The sequence below is a fragment of the Leuresthes tenuis genome, unplaced genomic scaffold (genome assembly GCF_036924035.1).
Source record: "Leuresthes tenuis unplaced genomic scaffold, fLeuTen1.0.hap1 SCAF_20, whole genome shotgun sequence".
Classification (NCBI taxonomy): Eukaryota; Metazoa; Chordata; class Actinopteri; order Atheriniformes; family Atherinopsidae; genus Leuresthes; species Leuresthes tenuis.
The window spans coordinates 22447120-22469090 of NW_027325374.1; the positions used below are offsets into that span (position 1 = coordinate 22447120).

The 21971-nt window shown below is 40.9% G+C and overlaps 1 protein-coding gene across 2 annotated transcripts in view; it reads left to right on the plus strand.

The window, feature by feature from the left end:
* The window catches only part of tmem94 (transmembrane protein 94), an 85947-nt gene that overhangs the window by 54415 nt on the left and 9561 nt on the right, over positions 1-21971 (plus strand). For both annotated transcript variants that reach the window (XM_072373581.1, XM_072373582.1), the window contains 16 exons: positions 3933-4037; positions 7091-7264; positions 7409-7624; positions 8184-8490; positions 9710-9883; positions 10750-10852; positions 10998-11206; positions 11294-11475; positions 15259-15391; positions 18517-18632; positions 19556-19655; positions 19880-19988; positions 20123-20312; positions 20402-20479; positions 20572-20657; positions 20760-20841. In XM_072373581.1, coding sequence (XP_072229682.1) covers positions 3933-4037; positions 7091-7264; positions 7409-7624; positions 8184-8490; positions 9710-9883; positions 10750-10852; positions 10998-11206; positions 11294-11475; positions 15259-15391; positions 18517-18632; positions 19556-19655; positions 19880-19988; positions 20123-20312; positions 20402-20479; positions 20572-20657; positions 20760-20841 — 2364 coding nt within the window. The remainder of the gene's footprint in view (positions 1-3932; positions 4038-7090; positions 7265-7408; positions 7625-8183; positions 8491-9709; positions 9884-10749; positions 10853-10997; positions 11207-11293; positions 11476-15258; positions 15392-18516; positions 18633-19555; positions 19656-19879; positions 19989-20122; positions 20313-20401; positions 20480-20571; positions 20658-20759; positions 20842-21971) is intronic.

Sequence of the window (21971 nt, forward strand, 5' to 3'; positions counted from 1 at the left end):
GTCCACACCATTCAGCAGCAATGGTATGAAAAGATACAAACAAAAGAAATACAGAGTATTTATACCTGAAGAGGGGGGGCTTTGTTCTTTAGATGTGTAATCACATCTCCGGGGGGGGCAGGATGCAGTCTTGATGATAATTAAGAAACAGGAGGTTAAAACAATTATCTTGTCTGAGTGTTAATTAAGAGGTAAATAGTTTAAAACAATTAGCGTGTCTGGGTGATACAAATGGTTAATGTGGATTGGAGAGTCTGTCAGTCCTGAGACAGAAATTTTACCATCACAATCCTCATCCGTTGCTCCACCACAGCACTGAGAGGGTCTAGTCTTCTACCTACAACAGAACTGCCCTTTTTTACCAGTTTGTCCAGGCGCCTACAGTTTTTATCTGTAGTGCAACTCCCCCAGCAGACAACAGCATAGAACAGTGCACTCTCAATGATAGTGTGATAATACATGCATATCATATCACTACAGACATTGAAGGACCTGAGCCGTCTCAGGAGGAAGAGACGGCTCTGGCCCCTCCTGTACACTGCTTCTATTTTGGCAGACCACTCCAGTTTATTATCCAGTACCACCCCCAGGTATTTGCAGGTCTGAACAGTCTCTATCTCCCCTCCATCAATGCAGACTAACTGGTATGGAGTTTTAGATCTCCTGAAGTCCACCACCAGCTCTTTGGTTTTGGTAGTGTTCAGGAGAAAAAAGTCATTTTTGGTCCAGCCATAGAAGGACTCCATAAGGTTCGTGTACTCCTTGTCCACCGCACACACATGCCACAACAGCCGTTTCATCAGAATACTTCTGTATGTGGCAGGACTCTGAGTTGTACCTGAAGTCTGATGTGTACAGGGTCAAAAGAAATGGAGCCAAAACAGTACCCTGTGGAGCTCCAGTACTGCATTCTAGTGTTCCAGAAACACATCTCCCCATCCTGACATACTGTGGTCTGACAGTCAAATAGTCTATAATCCACAATGTCAGGGAGGGGGCCACACCCATACCTAGAATCTTGTTTTTCAGTATGGGAGGCTGTATGGTGTTGAAGGCACTGGATACGTCAAAGAACATGATTTTCACATATGAACCAGGCACATCCAGATAAGCATATGCCCGATGCAGCATATACAGAATCGCGTCTTCCACTCCTATGTGTTTCTGGTAGGCAAACTGGAGAAGGTCAAGATCCTCAGCAACCGGCAATCTCATGAGACGAACAAGGAGTCACTCCAAGGTCTTCATGATATGAGATGTCAAAGCCACCGGTCTGTAGTCATTCAGCTCCACCGGTTGCCCTGATTTTGGGCACCGATACGAGACAAGAAGTTTTCCACAGCACCGGGACTTTTTCCATCTGAAGGCTCATATTGAAGAGCCTATGAAGAGGGACTGCTAGATGACCTGCACAGTCCCTCAGAAGCCTTGGACAGACTCCATCTGCAGCCCTCCCTGACTGAAGTCTCTTGAGCTCAGCTCCAACATCCTCTATAGTTAGACAAACAGGTTGTAGCGGAGGGATGACGACAGGAGTGATGTTGCTATCAATTTTAGAGGGCTGTGCTCAGGATGCCTGGTGCTGGAAGCTACGGCAGAGGTGGAGGTGTGGCTGGGTTCAGGAGGCCTGGCACGGTGGAAACTGCTGCAGAGGTGGAGGTGTAGCTTGAATCAGGAGACCTGGTGATGGAAGCTGGTGGAAGAGGTGGAGGTACAGCAGGACAGAAGAAGCCTGTTGGTTGCTGCAGAGGTGGAGGTGCTGCAGAGGTGGAGGTGCAAACAGGCGGAGGAGGAGGCTTGGTGATGCTAGTTGCCATTGAAGTGGAAGTACCACTGGGCAGTGGAAGCAGTACAGAGGAAACAGCTGTAGTGGTGGGGGTGGAGGGAGCAGCAGCATTGGTGGGAAAAGCCACACTATCAAACCTGTTGAAATGTCGGTTAAAAGTGTTGGTTCTGTCATCATCACCTTCCACAGACAGAGTTTATCAGTCTGTATCCAGTGATGGTTCTCATATGCCTCCATACCTCCTTGGTGTTATTGTTCTCCAGCTGTCTCTCTACCTTTTTCTTGCACTCCACCTTAGCTCGACGTAGTGTCTTTTTAAGCTCCCGCTGTACATTCCTCCACCTTTCTCCATCCCCATTCTTGAACGCCATCTTTTTCTGGTTCAGGAGGTCTTTGATGTCACTGGGGATTTATGGTTTATTATTAGGATAGCACCTTACAGTCCTCACTGGAATCACAGTGTTCCTATAGAAGTTAATGTAGTCAGTGATGGTGCTGACCCTCCTGTCCATGTCAATGTCCATTTCCTCTTCCTCCCGCAGTACAACCCAGTCTGTGACATCAAATGCATCACATGCCTCTGGTGACCACTTCCTGAGAGATCTGGTAGTAACAGGAAGTCTTTGTAAACAAGGTCTGTTTGTGGGTTGTAGATAGACCATGCTGTGATCAGATCTACCAAGTGGTGGAAGAGACACTGCCCTGTAAGCCTCCTTCACATTAGCATAAACCAGATCTAATGTCTTTTCTCCACGTGTTGGACAGTCCACATACTGTACAAAGCCAGTCAGGCAAGAGGATAAAGAGACGTGGTTGAAATCCCCTGTGATTGCAATGAATGCCTCAGGATGCTGGGTCTGTATTCTAGCAACGGCGTCATGGATGATATCGCACACCGTTGTCGGTGCTGCCCTCGGTGGAATGTAAACAATGATGACGACTGTATATGGGAACTCTCTGGGCGCATAGAACGCACGGAAACCAACTGACAGCAGTTCAATGTCTGGACAACATATACTCTCCTTAACGGTCACATTGCGGGGGTTAACCCATCTTTGATTAAAGAACAGGATTATACCCCCACCTTTCTGTTTACTGCTCGTACTCCGGTCACGATCTGCTCGTACGGCTGTGAAGCCGGATATGTCCACACATGAGTCTGGCGTGTTGTCGTTCAGCCAGGACAGACGGATCAAAATGCTCTCCTTATACAGCTGTTGGTTCCGCACAAGTGTCTCTAGCTCATCACACTTGTTTGGTAGCGAGTTAACGTTTATCATAAAAGAAAAGATTTCTACCTCCACCTCTTGTTGTCCCTCTTTGCCTTTTGTTTTGCTCCAGCTCTGCATCCACGGTACAGCTTTTTTAGCTCTGTTGGAATTGGATGTTTAATTCCGCGTCCAATCCTTGAAAGTGCCAACAATTCTTCTTTTGTGTACACTGCTCTAGTACTGGTAGCAGTGCACATTGTCAAAAATAAATAAATAAATAAAATGAAATGTAAATAAAAAGCAGATCACTAAAAAAGTTTCAATAAAAACTAAACTAAACAACGAACAAAATTGAGAGCCACACAGACTTGTTGCCGATAAGGCCAGCGTGTGCAAGAAATTCCTCTAATAATTTTGGATATATTAGAAACACAGAGCATCCTCTTGGAAATATGATTACAGATGCTTATTTGTTTTGCATGCTGAATGCTGCCTAATGGAATGGAAACAAGATTTTGATCATAATGCTTATTTTTTTAAATGATCCTGAACAAATTGTGATAATTGCTCATTTTTCCGCTGAAGAACCATCATGGATTCCATCTAAAATTAATTGTAATATCTGCATGGATGCGTTTGTTGCAACTTGCGCTAGACTTCATTTCTTTGTCTAGTAATGTAGAATCTTTGTCCTTTTTGTATGTAGTCTGATCTTTAAGTTGATTAGGAATGTATCCTCTGTGGTTTATAGCTGGGTAGAAGTTTTTGATAGATTTTTGCTTAATTTATTTCCTCACACAATGTCCATATTGCATTACTTCAGTGTTGTTAATGACTCCTGTATTTATATATTCAATATGCATTAGTTTTTGTGTGTGTGTGTTTCTGTCTGCTTGTATGTGTATTTTTGTGTGTGTATGTGCTCACTGTAACAGGAGATGTGGCGTTGTGTTTGGCGACACCTTACGGTAATCCTGAAGGGAGAATCTCACACACTCAGCTATACATCCAGCCTTCTCCATACACTGGGATCTGTCACTGTGAGTACTATGTATCCCAATCTTTTTTTGAATAACAGCTAAAGGTTTTCTGACAAATATTTGCCATTTGTTATGGTAAAATTATTGTGAGAATGCCGTTAAGTATTCTGAATATTGTTTTTCTGTTTCCCTTTATTATTTGTGTGAGAATGCTGTAGCGTCCATCAAATGAATGGAAAGTGCTTTCAACTCTTCAAAAACCTCTTCCTCTTTCCAACCCAACTACTTCTGCATACTTTTAGCTAGAGACACCATTCACACTTTCAACGGATCACAAGACATTCAAATCCAAATCGTTCAGCTTTTTCAAATATGAAGACAATTTCAAAATATGATAGTTTTAAAAACATGAACATTTTTGCTCCTTTTTGATTTTTATGAATGAGCAGCCAGCAGTGACACTGATCATTTTCAGCTTTTCTGATATTGAAACATATTCCTCTAACTTTCATACAGTTTAACTTACAGAAACAAATTATACCTTAAAATGTTGGAAAAGTTGTCCTCTTTCAGCCATTGTAGCTACTAAAGAGCTCACATTTATAGAATTTCAGCTATAAGCCTTGAAGCAAGAGAAACCTTTCAAATTCTTTCACTAACTCCCATGGAAAGTTTGGTATGACACAGAAGACAGCTTCAAGTGTGTTCAACTCGCTGCAATTTAAAAATCTTTCACTCCATTGAAGTAAGAACTACATTGCCGCATTCCTCTAACCCTTCTAGTGCTGACGATCTTCTCACAGGAGGGGTCATAGTATCCCTTCAGCCATTTCTGCTCGTTCTACTGGAAGTGGGTCGTTAAGCCGCAGTTGCTTACTCATATTCCTATTACTGTGAGGACATCTCTCTTTCACTACTCTGCTACATATTACACTGCAGCCATTTTAACTATTACTCAATTGAGCTTTGACCTTCTTTGTAGAATATTGTGCTAATTAAGAATCAAGCAAATGCTTTTCTAGTAAAATTCATCTTTTCTTTTGCTACTTTGGCATCTTCAGGTGTCTTCATTACTTCAACCTATTTCATTCCAGCCCATTGTCTCTTTTCTCCAGTTTTCTGCCTTCATCTAGCTATAGCTCTTTTCAAAAATACCTTTCAGGCCTTTCTGCTACATTTTCACATATTTCTGCATTGTTTCCCTTCTTTCTGTTAAATTTTCACTTTTGGTTTTGCATGTCCTTTCTTTTCTTCTTTTCCTTCTGTTGTTTTTAAGCCTTCACCTTTTACCGCTAAGACTCTTTAATCAGATTTTCAGTTCTTCCAATAGCTTGAAATCATTCCACTGTTGTCTTTTAACATTCAAATTCTTTCAATCCTTCATTCAGCAACATTTTTTTTAACTAAAATTTAACTTTTTTGCTACTTTGGCATCTTTAGGTGTCTTCATTACTTCGATCTTGAAGTCAAATGTGTGCTCATTTCATTCCAGCCCATTGTTCAAATCAGCTGCTTTGAATTAAACCATTTCTTTCTTTCTTTTCTCTGTTTTTCTGTTTCCCATTTAACATCAGTGTTCTGGCGATCCATTTAACCTTGTTTTAATGCTCTTATTAAAGAAATGAGGGTCTCCATTAAACACAGCATTGCTGTTTAATACGTGCAGATGTTGTTCTGTTCAGCTTTTGCATCACTGTGAAGATATCTCTAGTTTGGCTTTGATCAACATCAGAGTTTGCATTGGAGTATTCACTTCCAGCATTCGTTGACACAGAATTATCATATTATCAACCCTAGTTATCCATCTCTATCAATATCAGTGCATTGGATAGTTGTGCGTGCGCATGAACATGAATGGCCATTATTGAATTTAGCAACGCTACACATAAATAGTTGGATATCTTTACTCGAGTGAATAATTCTTCTAACAGGTTCTGAGGAGTAGATATATTGTCTACACAGATGTAGATTATAGCTATCCATCATATGTGCTGGTGGATAGCCTTCCAAACAGCAGATGAAATTTTCTTGCTCTCCTTAATTCCCCAGGTTTTATGATCCATCAGCTCTGATTCAGACACAGTGATTCATTACAGCACCTGTGGTTGACATGTAGGAGCCAAACCTAAACTTAGAGCCCCTGAGGTGATGCTAGATGGACACCTTATATACAGACTGTTGTTAACTGCTTGTTACTTGTGTCAAAGTAAATGAAGTTCAAGTTTGCTTGTCTCGTTTGTACCATTTATTGCTCATCCTAAAGTCCCATAAACCATGATGTTCCACAGATAGATAGATAGATACTTACTTACTTACCTACCTACCTACCTACCTACCTAATGAATGAATGAATGAATTAATCACAAGGGAAATTCAAAATATTCAGCAGCTACATAGATGTCCGAAGGCAGGTTAGTATGAACAGCAGACAAATTCACAAGATTCACAAACTTACAGATTTTCAAAATACACAATGCACCACATGGCAGTACAGTAGGAAGGGACGTGGCGAGAAGAATGTGTGTGTGCTCACGCTCTGTCACTTGCAGGTAAGTACCCAACCACATAGCTTAGAACCCAAAATACATCACAGTAACACCTAGTGAACGAATTTAGTACCTAAATGAATAAAAATATGTCTACTTCTGTTAGCAAGTATCGACTTTCAGAACGACAAGTTGATACTGCTGTCTGCTGCACATACGTTTCCTTGGAAACCAATAACAATGTTCTTTTGTTGAGTGGTCAAATCAAAGACCATTTGCTAAACTTTCAAAGTAAATCTTACTTATGTTGGTCCAACCACATAGACCTTGAAATATAAGCCCTTTTCAGACAGAGGTTGCGCTTTACTTTTGCAAATAAAATTGTCCACATTAATTCGCCTCTGTTCTCATTTGGTAAGTATCATAGTATCAGTGTAAGCATACACACACTAACCAGCTTCGCAGGATCAGCTGAGCGACAACAGTGCTGTTGAAGAGCGGTGTGTTCAACTCTACCGTCCTCTACCTTGCATAGACAGATGGGTTTTGGCTATGTGACTACCTCGATGTAAGCACACATCTGAGTACATACATGTATGTAGGCTCTAATATTCTTCTTGTGCGTAGGTGCTGTGCTGTGTGGACAAGCAGGGTATTCTGTCATGGCCTAACCCCAGTCCAGAAACTGTAATGTTCTTCAGTGGACGAGTTGAACCTCCTCACAACAGCCAAGATGATGTCCAAGATGACCTGTCCATCAACTCCTTCTGCCGGATGGAAATTGATGATGACAGGGTTGAGGTATGTATGTAATGTAATTTTAGTTTGCAATATCTTAGCAAGTGTTTACTTGGCACAATTTCTATTTTTTTCAGTAGAAAATTTGTATGGTTGTTTACCCCCTGACAATGCTCAGTTTAGTGTTCACTTGTGTCTGTTGCACAGGCCCATGAAGCAGAGGCTCTGCTCTCTTTGCCGGAAAACTCAAGCACCCAGCTGTGGGAGCCACCAGAGCCCAGTGAGACGTCCCATGACACTGCCCGCTCTTCTGAAACGCTCCGGTTTCAGCGGCCATGCCAACCTGCACGCGCCAAACACCATTCTGGATCAAACGTTAGCTTCAGCCATGACACTGTAGGAGGAGAAGATGACCAGGCACAGGTTAGAAACTAAAACACTTGATATAATTATCAGTATGTTGGGCTGTTTTAGTCGAAAGGGATTGTCCAAGATCCCTGAGCCTCTAAAAATAATATTAGGATTGAATTCTAACAGTGTTATTGTGACTCTAAGTCAGACTTACTAATCTGATTTTACCATAACAATAGTGCAAAATGCAGTGATCAGTGTGTCATGTTTTAAGTTGAAACGTAACCCCCCCCCCCCCCGCCCATAATACATGCACAAAGATTTAAGGTTAGATTAAAAAAAACATTTGTTTGATTTTGACAAACAAGAAAAATCCAGTGCAGCTCTGTTATATATAAATAGATGCTGCTGGTTGATAAGGCTTTTCTCTTGATAAGCAGTTCTTCTATTTACATTGTTTATATCATACATCTATATATCGTATATTGTACAAACTTGCATTCATTTAGAACAATCTGACACGATCTGACATTGAATAAAAATGCAATTCTTAAAAATAGAAATAAAATACTCATGAAGTCTGACTTCATAGTAATGTGACTGTGTTGTAATGTTAATCTTTTGTCACTAGGATTTTGCTCTGAGTTGCCCAGAAGCTGAGGACTTTGTGTGTGACTACCACTTAGAGATGCTGAGCCTGTCGCAGGACCAGCAGAATCCAGCCAGCATCCAGTTCGATGACCTCTCGTGGCAGTGCCACCTGCCTTCTCTCAAGCCACTGGGCCTCAACATCATGCTTAACCTCTGTAATGCCAGCATCACCCAGAAGCTATGCCTCTTCTCTGATCACTTGTCCAACCTGGCTCTGCAGGCAAGCAACAGCACGGTGCTGCCCATCAATGTCCCCTGGGGACTCTGTGAGCTCTCCAGGCTGATAGGTGAATTATATTATTATACTGTGTTACACCATGACCTGAATTCCACTAAATTTAAACTATTCAGTCATTTAAGGGCAGTAGTCAGAGTTACGTGAACAGACATTAACTTTCACCCCAAAGCTTCCTTCAGAAGAGAAAAGCTGATTTGACTCTCATACTGTTTGCATGAAATATGAATGAAGTCTTAGCCCTGATGAAAGTTCCACCTCTAATTATTGTAACTTCAAATGAATAAATAATAGCGCTATCCAAATGTTCCATTTTCATGGTTTTACAATTTAGTTCCTTTAAATTTAACAATTTAACTTAAATTTAGAAGGGAAAGTACTGCCATATGAATTATTATAGAGAGATATATCATATATATTCTATTGGTATAGGTAGATAACAAAATACATTTAAAACAAAGTCACAAAACGATTAGAAAGCTGTCATGTAACAGAGATAGGTTTTGAAGAAATCTTCAGATTGTCATAACAGGTGTCTCTTTTGTAGCTTGGTAACAACTTGGCTAATAAATACACGCAAAGCCTTCTCAGGTAACACAGGTGAACTCTCAGAGTAAACAACATGAACAGGAACTCACAGCCAACAGATGAATATCTCTCTCTCTCTGCAGTGTCTGTCTCCCCATGTAGTCGTAAAGCTGAGTTGTAAGTTGTTTGTTTTTCCTGCAGCCATGTCTTGGTAACAAAAAAATATTGCCCTCCTGAAATTTCTGCTGTGTCTTCATTAGGGTTTAAGAAGCTTCCTCTTTCTTTCCTAAATGTTTTAAAAATCTTTGTTTATACAGAAAAAACATTAATTTGAAAATCCCAAGAAAATACGAGAAAGAGGCAATGAGTCTAGAGCTATTGCAGATAATTGTTTTATACAATTCTGCATGTTTGTTAGCCTGAGATTAACCTTTTAGAACGAAGACTGAAACCTTCAAAGGACTTTTAGAGTTGAGTTGGTGTAGCGTCTCTGCTGACAACCCACTGCTAGCCTCAGGTGAAATAAACATACATTTTTTCCTTGAGATTATAAAAGACTGTGGTGCAAATCTTCACAGGTATAACACTGGCTGTTCAGTAAGTTTAAACATGTAGAAAAGTAATATTTTCAGCAACATTTATCCATTGGCACTTTATTTTACACAGCCACTACAAGCTTGGCAGAGTAGAGCATATGTGTGTGTAAATGTGTATACTTATGTGTGTGTGTCTGTATGTTCAAGGGTTTACTCCTGGTGCAAGGGAGCTGTTTAAACAGGAGAACCATTTGGCTCTCTATCAGCTGCCGTCTGGGGAGAAGACCAATGAGTTCACCTCTCGCCGCCTTCACCACTTCACCAAACGCCAGCCTCCCATCTCCCATCTCATCTCACTGTTTGTAAGAGATTCGTCCTCCAGTGAGTTCATCAGCTTTCTCTTTTTCAAATATTGTGTCAAGGTATTTTTACTCCTCTACAATCTCCACTGACTTTCCTTGAGTAGAGATGTTGATTGCCTCAGTCTAACAGTTACATGGTCCAACTCAGCCTGTTGTGGGAATTTAGCACACCAATGTTCTTCTACACTGAGAGACGTTTTGGACATATGTGTACCTTTCATAGCTAAGCAGCCACATCCAGTTCTTTAGACATTGTCATATATTAAAAAAGTAATCCAAAGCAGTTTACAGTTTCAACATAAATGAAAAAAGATTATCCTTTTTCATAGGCGTGTTATATACAGCCTGTTGTTGTCCATGTGGAGGAGATTACTGATGATTTCTCTGCTTCAAAATCTATGTCAATAGCCACTCTTTCTAATGATCTATCTGAGAGGATTTAAAGCCTATATCACAGCAGGGATAGCGTATCTCTTCGTTCAATAGTGTAGTGTGTGTGTATATATGTTCCGTTTTTGTTTGCCCCTTGTTATAGTTTGATTGTTGTGTGTGTCTTTGGTAAGGCGGGTGTTTACTCTATACATTTGCTGAGAATGCAGCTGTAGAAGGAAAAGCTCTGGAGTATGTTGCATGTTGTCTGTATGTACACATTTTAAAAGTGCTCCAACAGATTTCCACACCAAGAAATTTGTTTCCATACCCTTTCTATTTCTGTATCAGTTGGCTTCACATGTTTTTGTAGTATTTTTTTCTACTTTTTTTTTCAAATGGCATCCTTTTTTCTTTTGTTCACATTGAGTAATACCTTTCTTAATATGCGTAAGTAAGCTGAAAAAAAGTTTTAGTTTGTGTTTCAATGCTTGCTTCTATTCTATATACTTGTAGATAATGTCCAGATGCTGTCACACGGTTCAGCTGATCTTATCCTGGAGGCTTGCACTGACTTCTGGGATGGAACTGATATCTATCCACTTTCAGGCTCTGACAGGTCTAGTATCTGTCATGTTAATTGCTTTTGCTTTACTTTTAATGTTTAGCATGATACTAGAAGTCTGCACTTTAATGTCGCCCCCTCTGTATGTCTTTGCGTTTTAATCACTTAATTTAGCCTTTTTGTTTTTCCTGTTGCACAGAAAGAAGGTTCTAGACTTCTACCAGCGGGCCTGTCTGTCAGGTTACTGCTCTGCCTTTGCCTACAAACCCATGCAAGTGTCACTGTCCAGCCATCTAAATGGGAAGTGTGTGGAACTGGCCCCTGGTCCCTGCCTTTTCACTGGGGTTGAGCTTCCTTCCACGACCCCCATCAAGCACAACTCCTACAGAAACAGCTGGAGCTCCGACGGTAGGCACTAGTGATAGAATTATGGAAAGTTGAAATAATAAAACAGCACTTCTGATTTTGTTTATTCTTGTCCCATCACATCTACAGAGGGAATAGGTGAGGGTGTGGAGCGGGAGGACTGTATTCAGGCCCTGAGTGGGCAGATCTTTATGGGCATGGTGTCCTCTCAGTTTCAAGCGAGGCTAGATACAGTCCGTCTCATTGATGCCCTGGTCACTGCTTGTATTCGCTTTGTTTATTTTTCCATGGAAGATGAGCTCCGCAGCAAGGTGAGCAAAAACAGTGTGGTTTTTTTCTTGGCTAAAACAGTTAAGATATTGCACTCTAGACAATATTTGGGCATCTTAATTACTTTCTCTGTGCTAACATTTTGCAGTCCGACTGGGGATTAAAGCTAGGCATAACATGAGTGTTGTTGAGAACAAGATTAGGACTGTTGTATTGTATTCTGGGTAGTAAGTGTGTCGTTCAGGTGGTGCCGGTGAGAACACCCACAAAGTGGTCTTCTGCTCTTTATTTTGCCATTATGTATAAAATTGTGCAGAGAAGAATGCAAATATGTGTGATCTGCACAGACCATATAAAGGAAATAACATTGTTACTGTGTTAACACCCCATCATGAAGCATTAACTTTCAAATGCAGCTGATAATATTTATACAAATTAATACTAAAGTGAGTGTTCCCAACTAGCCATATGACTAAATTTACAATCATGTTACATATTAATTTACAATGTACAAGAAAGAAGATTAGAACTTAGATAATTACAAGAACTGAACTCTCTCCATACATATAGCTTAGGTAGATAGATACTATTATTCTTCAAATAAACTACATCTTATGTATCAATGTCATAAAGCTACATATCTTTCGTAGTATGATTTCAAACAGAACTGCATTGCTGTCCTTTGTAAAATTGTCCCACTCTTAACTAGGACAAGTTAGGATGTATTAAGCGCCACTTCTTAGTCCTTTCGCTAATATAGTAACTATTAACGCCCTTTCAACGCTAGCAACTAAATCAGTTGTAAAAATCTTTCCAACAAGGTATTTGTGTCCCTTTAACTGTTGATTGAATGTTCACACTTACTTAGCATTCGAGGCACCTACTGTTTAGCCCACAACACAGACTATCAGCTATCAGACGTCAGCTATCCAGACAGCCACTGCAACAATCAACTGTCTGCATCTTTTGCTCTCTGTGGTGTAGCACTGGTGAGGGCTTAACAGGACAAAATACAGCTCCAGTCAGGTGCTGTAGCCTAGCTGCGAAGTAGAGGGAAACAGAGAGTCGTAAGTAAATTTACCTTTCCCGTAAATTTACCTCAACTCAGCACGAGTTTGAACTGCTGATATCACGTGAACAGAGTGAACAGCAGCATTGTATAATGGTTTCTGAAAGCTGTTCAGAGATTGGATCGCATAACTGAATGCAGCAGTGTTCAAAATTCCCCGTTGCATGATTTTTGATTTTCCCTTCAACACCTGCGGCACCTGAGAACAAACAGCTTAAAAGTAATCTAAGTTGCCACTGCAGCTTCTATTTTCTGTTAAATTATATAGCAAGATTTTCAAGTGCTTCCATGTCATGTTTTATTTTACACATTTTGATGGAAAAACAAGTTTTATGTAGATATGACTTCTCATCTCACAAACAACATTGACCATATCATATGGTGTAAGACTGTGAAATTAAATTATTATAAAATATTTTTCTGAAAAATTTAAAAAACACTTTAGTGCAATTAAACCCTCAATAGTACAACACTAACTATTACATAAGCTTTGGACTTTAGAAAAGTTATGTTTTTTGTTGCTTCTTATGTGACTAATAAATATTGTGCTGCCATATTTAAATTAAGAGTGAGGAGCGTCAAAAGTGCAAAAGTGAGCAATATCTGAATGACATAATGTGGTTTTGTCAGCACACCTATGATGACAGTTTACATATCTTGTCTAAAAAGGTTTATATTGACAGTGCCAACATTAATATTGTCACGATTTATTTTCTGTTTCATGTCTTGTCTCGTCATTTCCTGTTTTATTTTGAAAAATCACTGACTCCCCTCTTGTTTCAGGTCTTGCCCTTCCTCCCGTGTCAAGCGTCTAATTGTCTTTCCTGATTCCCAAGTGTTTCCACCTGTTCCCCTTGGTCCCTCATGTGCTCAAATAGTCTGTGTTTCCCTTGTCTTGTGCCAGTATGTTGTCTCTCCCCATGAGCTTAAGTACCAGCCTTTTGCCTTGAGCTATAGTTTTCACGGTCATAGATTCCACGAGCCTGCAGTGAGCGAACCTCCTGCAGTGCTATCTTGTTTTGTAATTTATTCTTGTTCATAGTCTTAGTTTATTTATTCAATACGGTAAGTTTCATAGCCTTGTTTGTTCCTCCGTTTGCAAGGAGAGATTTTTCGTTGCAACCTTTCATAGTTGCCTCCTTTAAAGGAGAGCTTTAAGTTTATAGTTAATGTTTCATAGTACCTTTGTTTTTCGAGTGCGTCCTTTGTTTAAATCCGCCTCATTAGGAGAGCGTGTCTTTGTTTTGTTAAATTGTTCATAGCTGTTCTGTTTTCCTCCTGGTGTGGAGAGTTTTTATGTTTTGTAACTTTCATAACTGCGCTCATCCTCTGCCATAGTTACTGAGGAGAGTGCTTAGGTTTTCATAGCCCATTACTTTGCTCTGCTTGGAGATCCTATCTTGCCTTGCTGTGCTATGTTTGTTTGAAAATGAACACCTTTTGAATCCAAACTGACCCTGCACAAGTGTCCTGAGTCCCGAGAAGACCTGACCGTACATACTGGCCAGTGAGGACGCAGCAGGGTCTAGTCTGGTCTAGCCTAGTCTCCACAGTGAGGATCTGCCAGAATGAACCCAGCGAGAAATCACGCGCTCCAGAGCCGGCTCGCAGCCCTACAGAAGTGCGTGGCCGAGGGAGGCCGACAGTTTTTACCCGGTGGAGGGTGTCCGGAGATGTCCTGGGGGAGTTCCAGAAGGGGCTACTTCCGGAGATCCCCGCACTCCAGGAAGCCTGGGAGGCCGCGAGAGACGTCCATTGTGCGGCTGTGATGGACGTTTTTGGCCTGAACTCGGCTGTCCTTTTGCTCCCCAGTCTCTGCTCCGTTGTTGCCATCCCCACAGCTCGTCTCCACGCCTGAGCCAGCCTTCCAGCCGGCCTCCACGCCTGAGCCGGCCTTCCAGCCGGCCTCCGCGCCTGAGCCGGCCTTCCAGCCGCTCTCCACGCCTGAGCCGGCCTTCCAGCCGCTCTCCACGCCTGAGCCAGCCTTCCAGCCGCTCTCCTCCGAGGTCATCCTGCCGCAGCACCCTGCCGCTGACGAGTTCCTGCCCCAGCCGCCTGCTGCCACGGCCAAGCCTGTTGCCGCAACCACGGCTAGGCCTGTTGCCGCGACCAAGACCGTGGTCCTCGCCTTGTCCTCGCCGTCACTCGCGGAAGCCCAGGTTGGCACAGCCTTGTCCTTGCCGTTGTCCACGGAAGCCCAGGTGGGCTCATCGTTGTCCTCGCCCACACCCATGGAAGCTCGGGCGAGCTCATGCCGTCGCCAGTGGGAACCTGGCCGGATTCACCACCGCTCTTCGCCGTTAAGTTAATGTTTCATAGTGCCTTTGTTTTTCGAGTGCATGTTTAAAACCTGTTTAAAGCTGCCTCATTAGGAGAGTGTGTCTTTGTTTTGTCAAATTGTTCATAGCTTTTCTGTTTTCCTCCTGGCGTGGAGAGTTTTTGTCTTGTAACTTTCATAGCTGCGCTCATCCTTCGCCATAGTTACCGAGGAGAGTGCTTAGGTTTTCATAGCCCATTACTTTGCTCTGCTTGGAGATCCTCGCCCTGCCTTGCTATACTCTGTGCGTCTAAATAATAAACATCTCCTTGCATCCGAAAAGACCCTGCGTCTGTGTCCTGAGTCCCTGAAGACCTGACAAATATATTGTACAACTATATACAACATATAGTATGCTGCTATCCTCTACTTGACATGTTTATGTGGGAAAGGTTTGTGATAGTACAAACTGATGTGGGTAGTTGTTTGTTCATGCAGGTCTTTGCAGAGAAGATGGGTTTAGAGACGGGGTGGAACTGTCACATTTCTCTGACTCCAAACGGAGACAGTCCCTGTGATGGATCACCATCCAGCCCAAGTCATGGATCCCTGCACGAAGACATCAACCAAGGTACCTGTTTGTCAACTCAAATACTCTATCTCTTTGTTAATGATAAGAATGAGCTTTAAGACTACAAGGCTACAAACTAGTCTGAATTTCTATGCTGAGATTTCTGTGGTAGAGTTATGAGCATAGTACCTCATTTGTAGTTTGGCATAGGTAAAGTGAGTGGCGAACAAATATAGCTAGATTTTAAAGAGCCAGGCTATACTGAATTTTATACTAAAGTTTACATTCATTAAAGGTAGCTTAACAATCACGATCATCAAGCTGTGCTGCTGGAATGATTAGTCCTCTTTTTTAATTGTCTGTTATGAGTAGCCATGCCAATTGACAAAATAGTTGTTTTTAAGTTTATAAGCAGCTGATTTAGCTTTTTAAATGCCAACTAATACCAGGTATAAGAACACTAAATCCCAGATAGGTTGAAGAGACGTCATACAGTGTAAATCTTTGACCAGATAGGATACGGTCACACAAAGCTGAAGAAACTCTAAACAAGTGCTTTGAGGCCACAGACTGGCATACACTCTGTAAGCCACATGGAAATGGTGGCAAATTCATGAGTGTGTAAAGACTACATGAAATTCTGTGTGGTACTAGAGTAGGAGGCAGGAAGATAGTTTACAGAAATGGCTGGGAAAAAAAATCTACAAAGAGTAAAGAAATGTTGGAAAAGAAAAAAAAAAATATTTTTTTCACTACCTCGACAGAGGAAGTGAAGAGGATTATCAAAAGGTTCTACTTGATCTGAACATATTTATTAAAAGGTACAGCTCGGCATGATGCTTGGCATACTCCTTCACTGCTTTCAGTAACACAGACCTCATAACCTGCCTTGACCCATAACTTCCCTGTCACACCTCACAGTGCTTCATCTTCTTTCCGATAGAAAATTTTATTGATAAAGAATTTCATGAAGTCATCACTGCTGAGAGTTAAAGGAATACATGGCTCAATAGAGCTCGGACTCTTTGTCAGCCTGGCAACAGTGCTGAAAAGAAACCTGGGATTATTCTTATTCTCTTCTATCAATGATGAATAATAAGCAGTTCTAGCTTTACGAAGGGTTTTCTTATATGTTATTAAACTATCTTTCCAGACTAATTTAAACTCTTCTAAATTAGAGGAATGCCGCTGTCTCTCCAGCTTTCTCTGCTTTAAAGCACGCAGCTGTGAATTATACCAAGGAGCCAACCTCTGACTGATTACCTTCCTTTTCAGAGGGGCCTAACCCTGGTTAGCATTCCAGAGAGCATTAAAAAACACAGGATGTTGCTTAAAACAGTGTTTATAAGAAAAAAAGAGATCAAAACTATGATTTATGTTGATAAACTGTCAATGAGGACTGCTCTGTGGTCCTCATAGTTTAACAATAATAATTCCCAATACTATCAATAGCTGCCGTGCATTGAAAGATCCCTTTAAAGTGACGCAACATTGTCCAGTGTTGTACGCATTTAAACTATAGTGCTGTCAACAAGAGAGTCAAGTTCTACTGGAGTAAAATTTAGGTAGCTGTCCTCTGTCATATCTGCACATGGCAGTAAAGAAAAGGATGATGAAATTAACTCTTTTAATCTGGTTACAGCATTCTCTGATAGACACCTTCTATATGTAGAATTCTTCTCAGAAGTCGTATAGTCAAGTAATGTAAATTCAAAAGTTATCAAAAAATGGTCAGACAAGACAGGGTTATGAGGGAACACTGTGAACTGTTCAATCTCAATGCTATAAATCAGCACAAGATCATGGGTATAATTAAGGCAGTGAGTAGGTCTGTGAACACTTTCAGAAAATCCAATAGAATCTAATATAGAATTAAAGTTAATATTTAGGCTGTCATTTTCAACATCTACATGCATATTAAAGTCACCCACTACAATCACTAACTGTGATAAAAACTGAGAATTCAGACAGAAACTCAGAATAAGGGTCAGGTGGACAATACACAACAACAAGTAGAAGAGGTTTTTGTGATTTCCATTTTGGGTGGGATAAACTGAGAAAAAAAGAGCTAAAACTAATCTTGGGTCTAGGACTGATTAGTAACCATGATATGAAGAGGCTGCCACTTCTCCTCTACTGCCTGTGGTTTGAGGAATGTGAACATTTAAATAGTCACAAGGAGTTGATTCATTAATGCTAACATGATCGCGTTCCTGCCACGGCCAAGCCTGTTGCCGCGACCAAGACCGTGGTTCCTGCCACGGCCAAGCCTGTTTCCACAACCAAGCCTGCTCCGGCGGTCAGAGTCCTGCCCGCCCACCCCAATTGGGGAACGGCTTCCAGACTTTCCTCGAGGAGGGGGCTGTGGGCATCGCCGGGGGTGGGCCGGGGGGGCGCAGCCTTTTCCTCGCCATTACTCGTGAAAGCCCAGGTGGGCACAGCCTTGTCCTTGCCAAACTGTAATAACTGTAATTACTGTAATATTCTAAGATCTAATATTCAGCCAACCACATTTAATAGTTTGATGTTTTTGTTTAGTTAAAGTTTTTGATTTAATTTTTAATTTTTTTTGCACAAGAGGATTTGCTCCTTTTGTGTTTAATGATTGGGGGGGTAGCAGCAGGTGGGAAGCCGCAGAGAAGTGTGCCAGACTATAACTCTGCATCCTGGTCTCAACCCTGGGTTAGCAGATAGCAAAAAGACTTGCACTGCCTTCACAACGGATCCGGAACCGAGTGCGCCGGACCCCCGCACAAAACAGCATCTCCGCAATGGAAAGTTGAAAAGACTTGAAGACACATGATCGGTCTTCCAATCTCAGTTGTTCTCAGAAGGTAGAGGCATTTGCTCCCAAAGGGAAACAAAAGATCATCTGAAATATCGATGTGTGGGCAAAATCCTTTGCGCTGCTTCCCTTTGGGAGCAAAAGCCGAGGAGTTAGAAAGAAGTGAGCTCACTGAAATCCTCTATCCCACATGTCATACCTGTGCTACATGCAATCATCCATGGATGGTTAACTGTAATTTTGTTTGAAGTTAAAGGAGGCTTGTTTTAGTGTATATTTTAGTGTATATTTTGAGTCATATTTGACATTTTTCATTCAGATGCTCAATCAAGAAACTGTTAATGAGTAAAAGCCTGCTGCAAAATGTTTAATATCGTTTATCATGTGCTGTGTGATTAAGAGTCTCGTGATGAAGCTGAGGGTCCCCTTCTGCCTGACGAGGAAGCCCACTCTGACCTAGCCAGTTTCCAACCTACAGACAGTGATGTACCCAGCTTTCTGGAGGACTGCAACAGAGTAAGGGCCCCTATTTAGGACCAGTGAAGCTACTGCTTCATTATGTTTTGTGGTTAGTCCTTAAATACACACAAACTGCTGTTTTATTTTTTAAGTGTTCCTTTGTTTCCATTTGACCTTTTAAGTGTTTGCTTGATTTGCTCATATTTCTTTTTTTTTCTTTTCTTTTTATCATGAAGTACAGTCATTATGGGTTTTTGTCTCACTAAAGCTGGTTCAGAGCCACAACCTTACTTGAAAGGACTTCTTTCCATTTCAACACGCAAAGAGTGTTATGGAGAGTTGCCAGGGTTGTGGAGACCACCCCATTCAACTTAAATGTTCGGACCTCTTCTGACCACTTTGCAATTCATGGGCCAATGCTGTGTTTGTCTTTTCAAAAGAGAACAGTTTTAAAAACGGAGTTGTTGACATTTTCAGCTGAGTTTTTAATCACGCTTTTGCAGCAAGATTTACAATAACTTTCACTTCTTATCATTTTTGCGACAAATTTTTGTAGATCCAGCTGAAAACAGTGTGAATGAATTCCACTTGCAATGCTGTTCATAACTCAGTTTGAAAACCCTGGTTAGCATTCCAGAGAGCATTAAAAAACACAGGATGTTGCTTAAAACAGTGTTTATAAGAAAAAAAGAGATCAAAACTATGATTTATGTTGATAAACTGTCAATGAGGACTGCTCTGTGGTCCTCATAGTTTAACAATAATAATTCCCAATACTATCAATAGCTGCCGTGCATTGAAAAGATCCCTTTAAAGTGACGTAATGACACTCTGTGGTGACTGTCTGGATGTGGAAGTCAAATCAAACCAATTCTTAACTTAGAACTAGCTCAATCACCAGTCCTGGAATAAAGCTGGCATATGTGTTTCCTGATTATTTTTCCAGTTCCTGTTTATAGCATGTGCTTGCTCTTTCTCAGGCCAAGTTACCTCGTGGTATCCACCAGGTTCGTCCTCATTTAAAGAACATTGATAATGTGCCTCTTCTGGTTCCACTCTTCACTGACTGCACCCCTGACAGTGAGTGAAAGTTGTGTGTTTAAATGCATTTTAAGAGTTCCTGTCTGCACCTGCCCCTTGAGGGGAAAGCATTGTAAATCTTAGCATGTTTGTATACTGGTCCGTAGCCTCATCCATATCAAAGGATAAGTTAATGATTAGAAGTATTGTCTCTGGTGGCTATATACTGGAGTGACATTCGTGTCCCCAGTGTTATTTTTTTATTTTTTCCCCCCACTTTGCAGCCATGTGTGAGATGATGAAGATCATGCAGGAGAACAGAGAGGTGACCTGTTGTCTGGGAAGCTCTGCCAATTTCCGTAATAACTGCCTGTTTCTGCAGAGTGACCTCAGGTATACACATGGTGAACACATGTGGAAACGATTTATGCTAAGTGTTCTAAAACAGTAGCAGTAATTCTTATTCTGTGATGGCATTAAAATCCCAATTTGCTTGCATGTAAATTTTCATCCTTTTGACTGAGCAGCATCGCGCTGGACCCACTGTATCCATCTCAGTGTTCATGGGAGACTTTTGGCTATGCCACTGGAGGAGGATTTAAAGGAGAAATTGAAGGACTGTCTCCTCTGAGACTGTCTGGACAGCTCAACAGTCTGGGCTGCTCCGTCTCCTTCCATCAAGGAGATAGCGTCAGCATGATCAAGCTCATAGAGCAGGTCAGACACACACAAGCCCACACAATTATTGAGTCAAAGACAGACCTTACATTTGTATATTAATCAACCTTTGGCTGAATGTTTGTTAGGCACGCCACACAACCTCTGGCATCCGCAAGTGCTTCCTCTTCTTGCTTCAGTGTCAGCTCAGTCTGGTTATCATCCAGGTGAGTGATATTTTCCCTTTTTCTTTGCATCATAAAGACATTTCTGGTCTTTAGAAGATGAATAAAGGGCTCCTGGTGTTGCTTGTGTGCAGTTCTTAACCTGCCTTGCCCAGCTTCCTCCACCCATGAATACTACTGACATCCTCTGGGTGTCCTGCTTCAGCTGTCCTCTACTAAGGTTTGCACAGATTGTGTACTCTAGGCATCAATAATCTGATTAATAATAGTTAATTTGTTAACATTTTATCATGTTATTGAGATTTCTGTGTTGTTTTGGCAGTGTCTCACTTCTGGGGAAGCCACCAGACAGTTCTGTCATGACAGTTGCCACAGGGAAGAATCTAGATTCAATCCCAAAGAAGGTGGGATCATCTATCAGTCAGAGCTTTTGCTGATCTGTTAGCTAAAACAGCATTATTGCTACAGCTCTGGAAAATGTACATTTTTTTTTATTATCCTGTATATTTTAATGTAGAAACTGAATAATCTTGAACTAGATACATATGATGTATTGTTTTAATGAATATTTAGATACTCTCGAGGCTGTTTTATCAATTGAACACTGCTGGTACCTGAGTGGGACCACTTTTGCTTTCAAAACTACTTTAATTCTTCATTGCATAGACTCAACAGCATACTATAATAATTTTTCATTTTGTCTTCATAATTCAACAGTATTGCTCCATATCTAAACCACGCTTCAGACCCCTTCCAGTAGATGCTGTATTGGCTTGAGATCTGTATAAGGACGTTGTTTGAGTAGAAATAAGTAATTACTGTGTTCAATGAAGGTAGCCTTAAATCAAGGTGTGCTATTATGTTATCTTAAATTTTTGTGCACTCTTAAGTGAATATGTGGGAAATTCACATTATGTACTTGTTTTAATGAGCATATGACCAAATGTGACATAGTAAATGGACTGTACTTGTATCGCGCTTTTCCAGTCCAGCTGACCACTCAAAGTGCTTTAAACACAACATGGCACTTTCACCAATTCACTCACAGCCAGTGCTTTTGTTCTATGCATTCATTTACATTAATTTTCTGGTTTCTGGGCCTATTTATTCTTTCCTTTCTATAGTTATCTGTGTCTGAAACATTAAATTTGATCATCGCCAATTGGTATGGAAAGCAATTTGTTTGAACAATGTTTCAAATTTTTTCATCATTTCCTAAGTGGGGCACAAATTGAATTATAACATGATTGACTGTGTCTAAGAGAGCTTCATTAGATTGTTTAATAAGGAGTATATGATTACATGATAACAAAGATTTTTGGTTTACTGGATTTTGCCAAATGATTGAGTTATAGGTTTGTTATCAACTTGATGAGAAAGCTTGGTCATCTATATCTAAATGTATATTCATATATACACTACTGTTCAAAAGTTTGGGGTCACCCAGACAATTTTGTGTTTTCCATGAAAACTCACACTTTTATTTATCAAACGAGTTGCAACATTAATAGAAAATATAGTCAAGACATTGACA